The sequence below is a fragment of the Alosa alosa genome, chromosome 7 (genome assembly GCF_017589495.1).
Source record: "Alosa alosa isolate M-15738 ecotype Scorff River chromosome 7, AALO_Geno_1.1, whole genome shotgun sequence".
NCBI classification, from domain to species: Eukaryota; Metazoa; Chordata; class Actinopteri; order Clupeiformes; family Clupeidae; genus Alosa; species Alosa alosa.
This window is the reverse complement of record NC_063195.1, coordinates 19300193-19311138: the sequence shown is the minus strand read 5'-3', so window position 1 is coordinate 19311138 and position 10946 is coordinate 19300193. Positions and strand designations below refer to the sequence as shown.

The 10946-nt window shown below is 40.8% G+C and overlaps 1 protein-coding gene across 2 annotated transcripts; it reads left to right on the top strand.

Moving 5' to 3' along the window:
- Positions 1-575: 575 nt before the first annotated feature.
- On the top strand, positions 576-7402 carry LOC125298114 (oocyte zinc finger protein XlCOF6-like). 2 transcript variants are annotated; one of them, XM_048248798.1, is made up of 6 exons: positions 576-611; positions 1410-1764; positions 2387-2481; positions 2817-2912; positions 3132-3357; positions 4741-7402. In XM_048248798.1, exons 2-6 carry the CDS (start codon positions 1551-1553, stop codon positions 5871-5873), a joined length of 1764 nt encoding a protein of 587 aa, XP_048104755.1. In that variant the 5' UTR covers positions 576-611; positions 1410-1550; the 3' UTR covers positions 5874-7402. The 2 variants fall into 2 exon arrangements, with proteins under 2 accessions (XP_048104755.1, XP_048104756.1); XM_048248799.1 differs by having other exon boundaries at positions 577-611; positions 3132-3327.
- Positions 7403-10946: the final 3544 nt, after the last annotated feature.

Sequence of the window (10946 nt, the reverse complement as noted above, 5' to 3'; positions counted from 1 at the left end):
TGAACACACTTCTGCTGCTCTTACATAACTTGCACCACTATGCCACTTGCATACTTAGGTCAAACAAAACTACCTCAACCATTTATTGGCCTGACTTTTGCACTATTATAATGACTGTCTACTGTATGCACAATTGCACAATTTCTACCAAATTTTGCTGCTCTTATTTCTTCATTGTATGTGCCTTCTTATTTTTCCTTTTTATATTGTTTACTTGAATGTTATGTTTGTCTGTGGACCTAATTGGTAAAATATGTCTTGTCTCCACCGTGGGATAGTAGGAAACGCAATTTCGATCTCTTTGTATGTCTTGACATGTGAAGAAATTGCCAATAAAGCAGACTTTGACTTTGATATCACTCAACTACACTGGTTACCTGTGTGATTTAGAATAGATTTCAAAATCTTACTATTTGTTTTTTAAAGCTCTGAATGGTTTAGCACAACAATATATTTGTGATCTCATTAGGCCTTATTCTACCCTTAGGTCACTCAGGTCTTCCTCCCAACAACTCATTTTTGTTCACCCTTCCCGCCTAAAAACCAATGGTGACCAAGCTTTCTCTGTTGTCGCTCCCCAGGTCTGGAATAGTATTCCTGCCCATATTACAGTAAGTACAGCTCTACCTTAGATCATTTTGAAACTTATTTAAAACGCCATATTTTCTCCCTAGCTTTAGTTCTCTTTAATCACTTTAATGGGGCAGCCGTTGCGTACTGGTTAGCGCTTCGGACTTGTACCCGGAAGGTTACCGGTTCGAACCCCGACCAGTCGGCATGGCTGAAGTGCCCTTGAGCAAGGCACCTAACCCCCGAGTGCCGCTGTTGTTGCTGCGCCGGGATTAGTGTGTGCTTCACCTCATTGTGTGTTCACTGTGTGCCGAGTGTGTTTCACTAATTCACGGATTGGGATAAATGCAGAGACCAAATTTCCCACAGGATCAAAAGAGTAGATATACTTATACTTAATCTCCTACATGGTTATATTCCATTCTAAGTTGGTTGTATTCCATTCTATTCATGGTTATAAGTCCATTCTATTTTATTTAAATATTCTTTGCTTCTTATTTTATTTCATTAACAGTATAATCACACCTGTGTGTGTGTGTGTGTGTGTGTTTGTGTGTGCAAATATGTTCTTACCTTTTTTGTGTCTATATCATTAAGGTTATAATGGCTTCTGTTTAATCCCATCATCAATGGGGTGAGGTTGGAATAAAAAATGTTTTCAAGATGCAAGGTCTGCTCATAACCTCTGCAGTTCATCCCATGTTCAGACTGATCTATCCCCCAGTGAACAGTGCTTCCCAATGGTGATGTGAAAGATGAATAATCCTGTCTAAAATGATAGTAAAGCTTTTGTTTGTGGTAGGCTGTAGACATTTTTTTTTACCAAAATCTCCGTTTAGGCCTGGAACTTCGCTCAGTTCGATGTGATCGTGCACTCCCTTCCAGCAGGTGGCGAAAACACACTATAAACCACAGAGGAAGGACTCGTCACAGGGGAAGTAGAGATTTATTTACCATTTACCTGTCTGATTTCTTCAAGAATGGTCACTACTTGTATCGTGCCTTGTTGTCGTAAGCGATCTGACAAATGTCCCCAGTTACGTTATTTCAGAATACCAGCGGTGAGGTTAAACGAGGGAGACGTGACTAGAGAACTTAGCAACAGAAGAAGGGCTACATGGATAGCAAGGATAAACAGAGCAAACTTCTATCCCACGGCAGCTCACAGAGTGTGCTCTCTGCACTTTGTTAAAGGTAAGAACATCATGAATCTTCACCGACATCCCCACCACTAATTTGTGTGTATTTACGCATAGGTAGAATAAAAGTGGTTCCAGTGAGTTGCTGTTCTCTTGACAGATGTTCTGACGCACAGAAGCAGCAGCAGAAGCTACCAAGTCAGTCAGTTCGGATAATAATAACGACACGATCATAGACGTGTTTTATTTCCAGTCCTCTCAATCTTTAAATTGACATATTTTGCTTAACTGCGTCTTTAATTAGTGGAGGGCAGGGCTATTGATTGTAGCCTATGCACTTTTGAATAACCAGAACATTCAGAACAATGTAATTTTATTGTTAGAGCAGTCTCTAAAACTTGATAGTCTCTAAAACTGATTTAAAAAAAAAAAAAAAAAAAAGTCTCTAAAATTTACTTACCATAATTGTGACAGTGGTCCTTTGCCTACCTGTAGCCTTAATCATGGTTAGTAGTCTTAGTAGGTTAGTAATCCCGTGATGTGAACTCTGTTTTGTGCATTAAATAGACTAAAAAATAAAACCACTGTCCTATGTGCTGATGGGTTTGTTATTGCACTGTTTTAGGGGGGGTGGGGGGGTTGTCCCTCAAAGTGACAGTTATTCCCTGTATTGTCAGGTGAACCATCTCAGCTCTATGATCAGGTGAATCCAGACTGGGCCCCCTCACTGAAGTTGGGAGTGACATTGAAAGCCATCAGTCACACTGACAAGGTAGGCTATGCTGCTATGATGAGTAGCCTATTTAGCATGTTATTTGCCTTATTCACAAGGCAGCCATTTTAAACCAAATCGAGCTATGGGGTACGTAAAACATTTAATTATTGTGTTCTATGCGTTAATGTTTTAATGATAGTCAGTGTACTCCATAGCCTCCTATAGGATTACACATGGCCAACGTGTGAATAAGACAAATTTAATGTAAGCGTGAAAGACTGATTTCCATCTAGAATACTTATAATGAAATAACAAACCCCAATGGACAATAAGGAATTTCTAGAAGATATAAAGTGACTGATACTATCTAGTAATAACACGGCTGTTTACAGGAAGAGGAAGTGGAATCTGAGTCTGCATTGAGTAGCCAAGGTGACGGTGAACTCCCAAGCAGACATAAGGACATCAAACCAGTAGAGGCCAATCTGGTAGGTAAACAGTAAATATTTGCATCCAACTACACTTTAATACACACACACTCCACTATTGTGGATATAAATATCACACAACCCTTGTGTATCTTTAGCTTGATTAGAAAAGCCAGCTCAGATACAATATATCTAGTAATATTTATATGTAAGAAATAACTACACTTCGGATAAATGGAAATAGAGATTTTTCCCATTTTATATGATAATGTTTTGCAGAAAAGTGTGGATCCACCCTCCCAGCCCCTTGACTGTGCTTCAGAGTCCAGTTCTGTTGATTCTTTTTGTCCGGGCGGCGATGGCACAGAAGAGCCTACAGAGCACGTCCCACAGACGGTGGCATTGCATGTGAGGCTGGTGGACTGCCGTGCCCGACTGGGACCCAATGGCGTTTGCGTCGTAAAAGAAGAGGGAGGTGAGTTAGGCCGTAACTGCAATTTTGAGGGTGAGCGATGGGGAAATCCACGACTTTCTGTTGATTTTAAAGCTTTAAGATCTCAACACTAAGGGCTTCTACATACTCAACGCACCCGACCGGTAGCGCGACACCGTGACGTCAAAATGACGTAGATCTTGATTTTAGCCAGGTAAGCGAGGTGGCGACCTTCACTTTTTTTTTCAGACGAAGTGACACAGCGGAAAGAGGAAGATGGACTAGTTCGAGGCCAAGCGAGAGTTGCAGTGTTTTGTTACAGTCGTGAATTTTTAATAGTTAACAAAGTTACAAAGTTACCAGCGACAGTTGCAACACATGGAATTAAGAGGAAAGAATAGAAACAATTTATTTTCAAACAAAGGATATCTATTAAAGCCTGAACAAAATCAAATCTCTTTCCACTTCAGGAAATTACACAAACTCAGCCAGCTGCTAGCTAGCCAGCTAACTAAACTGTTTAAATTATTAAAATTTCCCTCGGGATGACTAAAGTATCTATCTATATATCCATCTATCTATCTATCTATCTACCTGTGCGCACACATTGGAAACTAGATGATAATGATGGTGGTAGTTGTGAATAGTAGCAACCAAAGTCTGAAGTACCATCACAGAGGCTAGATAATAGCAGAGCCCGTTTACATTCTCTGCTACTAGTGTTTCTTAATGCAACTTCTTCTGCTGTGTAACGTAGTTAGCGTTAATCTTTTCACAACAGCGACACCTCTGTTCAGGAGAATATTGCAACTAGTGTCGTGACCATGACGCGCAAGTATAAATGGTTACGGCGCTTCTGTGATGTCACATTGTCGCGCTACCGGTCGGGTGCGTCGAGTATGTGGAACATTTAAGACGGGCAGCTTGTAAGAGTTTTATGCACAAAACAGATGACTGTGCTCAAGTCCACCTCTTTCCAAGTCTATTGGAATCCACCTACCATGTTTCTGCTCTGTGTAATCATTTATGTCATTAACATGTGATAAATTGAACACAGATAATGTAGCTCATGAAAATCAAAGTTACACTGACTTAAGTGTCATTTTTTTGCTTAGTGTGGGCTTTTTTAACACTGTTTACTGTTCATTTTGACTATGGAATGTGCATTGTTGCTTTGGACAAAAAATATTGAGCGATGCAATTAACCCTGAGTTGCTCCGGGGACAATCTAACAATACCCATGTAATATAATAAGTCGTTTTAGAAAAGGTATCTGTTAAATGAATAAACGTAAGTGTCAAAGCGGTATAACCATAACCACAACAATAAGTCACACATGCAGTGTAGTAATGATACACTGAGGATTTTAAATGTATAAGGCCCCCAGGAGTTTGATTGACAACCCTTCTCAGAATGACTCACTTGACAAGGATATGTACAATTTGGCATTTCCAGGTGATGGCTCCCAGATCGGTCTCCATGGCGATGACCCCTCTGCACCTCAAGAGGGAGCGAAAAACAGACGGCTGAGGAGTTATGAGTGCAGCACGTGTAGGAAGCTGTTTCTCCGCCTCCACAAGGCAACACGCACCGCCGAGAAGGCTTACAGATGCTCGCAGTGCGTTAAACGATTCACTCTGCCGCCGAACTTCAGGAAGCATGAGGGCGTGAGCAGCAGGGTAGGACCACACAGGTGTTCCCAGTGTGACGTGTCCTTTACCCAGCTGTCCAACCTGAAGAGGCACGAGCTTCAGCACACCGGCGAGCTAAGTCATGTCTGCACTGCATGTGGGAAAGCGTTCGCCCGACAAGACTTGCTCAGAAAACACCAGAGACGTCATACCAGGGAGAGACCGTACACTTGCACACAGTGCCCCAAGTCATTTTCATGGGCGTCATCGCTCAGGCATCATTTGACAACCCATGCAGATCAGACGTCGCAGAACCTGCGAGGCAACTCCTGTTCAGCCAAGAACCACCAAGGCACTCCTGCTGGAGCAAAGCCCCATCAATGCTCACAGTGCGATAAAACTTTTTGTAGAAAGGCTGACCTTCGGGTGCATCTGAAAAGACACACAGGAGAGAGGCGGTACTTGTGTCAGTACTGCGGCAAGACGTATAGCGATCCGCAGTCCCTCACTGTCCACCAGCGCGCGCACACCGGAGAAAGACCCTTCAGGTGCTCGTGGTGTGGAAAGCGCTTCGCACGCTCTTCGGCACTGCGGAGCCACGAGACGCAGCACACAGGCAAGCGGCCTCACGTCTGCGATGTGTGCGGGAGGGCCTTCGCCCGACGAGACCTGCTCCGGAAACACCAGCGAACGCACACCGGGGAGAAACCTTACCACTGCTCCATCTGTGGGAAGCACTTTGGCTACCTGGCAAGTTTGAAGAAGCACCAGAAGGACATGCACACTGTGATGGCGGGGGACCACCGGTGCTCAAGGTGTGGAAAGAGGTTTGCGACAGCGCAGGACCTGAGGACGCATGGGTGTATAACAACAAAAAAACAACAAAATTCTGTTGAGGACATCTTCAGCGGAGCATTACAAGACTTTGCTAAAGAGTTGGTGCTGCCTCTTATATGACTACATGGATTTAGTGACTTGGCGATGTTGAGGTATGCATAGAAACAACAGTTTATGTTCATAGAAACAACAAGGTCACAATGACCGCATGTATTCATACTTCTGTATTCATGCCATCATTACATTTAGCACTTGCAATGAAATGTAACGACTGAAAGTGCTAGCGGTTGGCTTGGTGGCTAGCTGAAAAAAAAATGACTTTAGACTAACATCTACTATAGTCTATTTGCTAACCAAGTTTGTGTGGCATATTAACAGCCATCTTGGTCTTACTTTTTTTGTAACTCCCGCCTCCCTGGAAAACATAACAAAAACACACACGTTGAACAGATTGGTCCCCATCTGTTTCTCATTTGCATAAAGTTAAGGATTCGCCAACTCTGTTTTACCTACTTCGGCAAATTTGGAAACCTTCCAAAACAATTAAAAAGTCTCTTTGGAGTTCTGTCCTACACAGTACCTAGTTTTAATTTATTGTTTTTATAAACACAAAAGTCACATATGCATACTGTTCTTATGTGTAACTGTTACTGCAGTTTGTCTGGTAGTACAATGCTAAGAACATCAAGGCCATGGGTTCAATAGACAGAGAACATGGAGTACTGATGAAAACAATGTATATATATATTCTGCAAGTCATTTTGGATATGTGAAGTTGTGCAAGTCAAGTTAATACATGGTTTCTTGATGTTTAATAACCCCAAAGTTGTCTTCAAGGCAGCGCTGCCTGGAAGGCACTATGGTTAGGCATGGGTTAAGGTTGGGGTTAGGTGCCTTTAAGTCAGCTGCCTGGAAGACAACGTTGGGGGGCATAAAACACCATCAAGCTAATACATGTAAATATTGGTATGTTTGGCACTTTAGTAAAAATAAATGTAATGATTTTGATAAGGAAGATGTATGTCAGGGTTGTGCAGGCGGACCCAAGTGCAAGACTCCAACAGGCAGAATTACGGACAAAACACAATTTACTTTAACATGAACTTAACATTTAAAGATTTACTTACATACATACATACGGGACTTTGACTAGACCAAAACAGAGAGACGATCCGACAAGGAACAGAGAAACAGGAGGGTAGAAATACACATACCAACTAACAGAAAGACAGAGGACTGGACGAAACCAACGAGACAATAACAGGGAACAGGTGAGGAGGCAGAAATGGAGGGAAAACAAACAAGACAGAATACAAAATATTCTGCAAGTCATTTTGGATATGTGAAGTTGTGCAAGTCAAGTTAATACATGGTTTCTTGATGTTTAATAACCCCAACGTTGTCTTCAAGGCAGCGCTGCCTGGAAGGCATTAGGGTTAAGGTTGGTTAAGGTTAGGATTAGGTGCCTTTAAAATCAGCGGTGGCAGCGCTGCCTGGAAGACAGCGCTGGTTGGGGGCATACAACACCATCGAGCTAATACATGTAAATATTGATATGTTTATACAGGCACTTTTGTAAAAATAAATGTAATGATTTTGATAAGGAAGATGTATTTTAATAAAATTGACCCACCCCAGGTTTTCTGAAAGAAATTGTGCCTACAGTAATGTTGTTTATCAGTTGTGAATGCAAATATATGTACAGCGGAGAAAACGTCAACCTTTTTTTCCGTAAGTATTCTTCCAGTGAGGCTATTCGCATGAAATTTTCACCGGACATTAGTATTAACTTAGGTAATCCACACATATATAAAAATCCAAACATTAATGTCTAAAAGTAGTGTTATGAGTAAAAAAAGTGGAATGGCACAGGGAAAAAGTATTGAACACGCTAAGAAAAAGCAGTACACAAACGCAAAGAATGGCAAGGAACAAACTGGAATCTAAAAGTAGTTAGAGAAATTATCCCTCCTATCTGTACAAATTGATATAAGCTGGGTTAGTACATACTGGTGGGCTATAAAAAGGTTTTTGTTAGCAAGGTGTCACACAAGAAACATTTCATGATGGGTAAAAGCAAAGAGCCCTCCCAAGATCTTTGCAACCTTATTGTTGCAAAACATATTAATGGAACTGGTTACAGATGCACTTCAAAACTTCAGAATCATCCAGCAAGCAGTATTGGAGCCATTATTTGCAAGTGGAAGGAACATCACTACATCATCAACTGGCCATGCACAGGATCTCCTTGCAAGATTTCTGACCAGGAAGTCAGAAGGATAGTCAGAAGAGTAGCCCAAGAGCTAAGGACCACTCTGAGAAAGCTCCAGAAAGATTTGGAGGCAGCAGGTACAATTGTTACAGAGAAAATCATAGGTAATGCACTCCACCGCCATGGCTTCTATGCACGCTCATCCCGCATGACTCTATTGCTGAAGAAAAACACGTCAAAGCTCGTTGAAAGTTTGCTACACAACATGCATTTGAACATCATGAGAGAATGTATTCTGGTTAAAAATTTAACTTTTCGGATGTCATACTACACACCATATTTGGAGGAGAAATTGCACTGTGCATCACCCTAAAAATACCCTACCAACAGTGAGGTTTGGAGGTGGCATCATGGTGTGGGCTGTTTTTCATCTCATGGTACTAGCAGACTTCATACAGTTGAAGGAATGATGAATGGAGTCATTTTGTTCTGGGAGAATCTTTACATCCACCAGGATGATGAGGATGAGACATTGCTAGACTTTCCAGCAGGACAATGATCCAAAGCATTCAGAAAAGGAAACTCAACTGGTTTCAAAGAAAGAAAGTCAAGGCCCTGACTTCAATTCAATTGAACAGTTTTGGAAGTTAGCTAAAGATCAGGATTCACAACAGGGACTCCTGAAATCTTCAATATTAAAGGACTATCTGTTTAAAAGAATGGGCCAAACTTACACCAGAATACTGTGACTGATTAGTTTCATCATACAGGAAATGCCTTGAAGCTGTCATTACGAATAAAGGCTTTTCCACAAAGTATTTAAGAAATTTCAGCAGGCGTGTTCAATACTTTTTTCCTGTGTCATTCCACTTTATTGCACATAACTCTACCTATGGACTTTAATGTTTGGATTTTTTATATGGGTGGATTATCTGAGTTAATACTAATGTCTGGTGAAAATTTCATGCAAATAGCCTCATTGGAAGTATACTTACTGAACAAAATGTTGACGTGTTCAATACTTATTTTCCCCGCTGTATACCTAACAAACAGACAACTATAACCTACAGACTATAACAACAGATAACTAACCGTTTCCTAAAGGTTCTCTGAAGGTCACACAAAATAAACCTTTAGAAGTCTTTCTTCCACTGTAAGCCGAAATAGCCTATCTCCCAAACCTAACATTAGACTAGATTTTTCAGTGATACAAAACCTTTTCCATATTGTATACAGAGGATATAAGACGTTGACTGAAACTATCTATCAAAGACGTTATAAAAACTGTTCTCTGCTCAAGTTTTGAACATAGTTCAAAGAACATTTACTGGATGTTCCCAGAACCAAAGATTTTACTATAGCCTACGTTCCAGCGCTGTCAAGAAAACATTTAATGATCGTGAAGGAACGCCAGCAGCAAACTTTCTTGCACCCTTCCGCAAAAACGTTCCCTGAACCAAAAATTGTTTGCCATGTAGCTATCTTATCTGTCTCTCCAGTCTGCTAACATTGATGGGCTCCAATTACAAAAGCCATCAGGGAGAGTTTGATAAAATATCGATATAGTGTCGCACAAGACGCACCAGATGGTTCACACTGGAGAGCGTTAAAAGGTTTTCAGTAAGGCTTTTGTAGTTAACCAACTTGTGTGAACACTAGAGAGGTCATAGACAAGAAAGAGGTTAGCAAGCAGGCAACTTCCAACATGTGTGTTTCATTGAATTAGGCCTATACAAAGAAAATGTATTTAGCATTCCAATGTATTTTGCATTTACTGTAATTCACCTGTGAGTGAACACTGAGACAGTGAGCAGAGAGAGAGAAGAGAGAGAGAAAGAGAACACACAGAACACACAGTCAGCCTTATCTGCGACGCAGTAGGAGCAGGTGGGGGTTCCTTGCTCAAGAGTTCCTCAGCCGTGGATGGTGGGGGAGGCGAAAACACTGTTTATTCACTCCCACATCTTGGGAGATTGAACTAATTGAGCAATCCTTCAGTTACAAGCCCCCTTTGCCTACCTCTGCCACACCGGCCCCATAAAAGTACAATGTCTTTGGAATATACATAATCATGCGCTAAATTCTTGAAATTACTGTTTAGTGCATACATGTTACTATATACTGATATAGCCTGGTCTAGTGAATGACAGAAACAAATAGTAGACACCATGTGGATTGATATTTTTGTGCTACACAGTAAAGTTACATTGATAGGGACAGTTGTGGCTTGTGAAAGCTTTGGCATGTCCATACAATTGATTGTGTGTGTTGTTTTTTACATTGTCAATTGCTAATGTCATGTGGTCAAAATGCATTATTCAGGTTCTTTGAATTTGTGGTGCAGTTTGCACAAATAGTTTCAAGAAATGCATTACTGTTGTGTAAATGGATGATGATTTGAGAAATGCAAGTGACTGATCTGTAAGAGCATTGAAACACACTTGTCTCCAGGTATTTAGATATATGTTGTGCACCTATGAAAAATAATTCTTTTGAACTAGAACATTTTAAAAAAAAACAATCAGAATTATAATAAGCCTATTTAAAAATTAATTTGTGAAAAACTGGAGTGAGCATTTAATTTTGAGTTAACCACTGTGAAATACAAACCCTCATCAATTCCTAGCCTTCACGTCTCTAATTTTGCCTCATTTCACTGAAGAGCCTAGAATGTATAAATAGTTATTTATGTATAAATGAATGTGTTTGTTTGTTTGTTTAGCAGCCAGCCTGGAATTAGGCCTTCACACTCACCTGATAATTAGTTTTATTTAAAGCAGAAAGTAGTTTTCTAATTAAATTTGTGTAAGAGAGTTTCATATTGACTTGGCTATAGCATCCTCAAAAATGTATTTTTGTTAGTAGCAGCTGAGGTCCAGTGATCCACACTGAATATGAAGTTGGAAATGTTCTTTTTCCCCCGTCTCTTTAACTCCGAACCACATGAGGGCAGTAGAGGTTTGGAACTGCGGTTGTTTCAC

Bases quoted from the DNA above. Each gene is read 5' to 3' on its own strand.
- LOC125298114 (XM_048248798.1), top strand. From the start codon at position 1,551: ATGGTCACTACTTGTATCGTGCCTTGTTGTCGTAAGCGATCTGACAAA. The intron at 1,765-2,386 runs GTAAGAACATCA...CTGTATTGTCAG, and splicing joins CTCTCTGCACTTTGTTAAAG to GTGAACCATCTCAGCTCTAT. The intron at 3,358-4,740 runs GTGAGCGATGGG...TGGCATTTCCAG, and splicing joins CCGTAACTGCAATTTTGAGG to GTGATGGCTCCCAGATCGGT.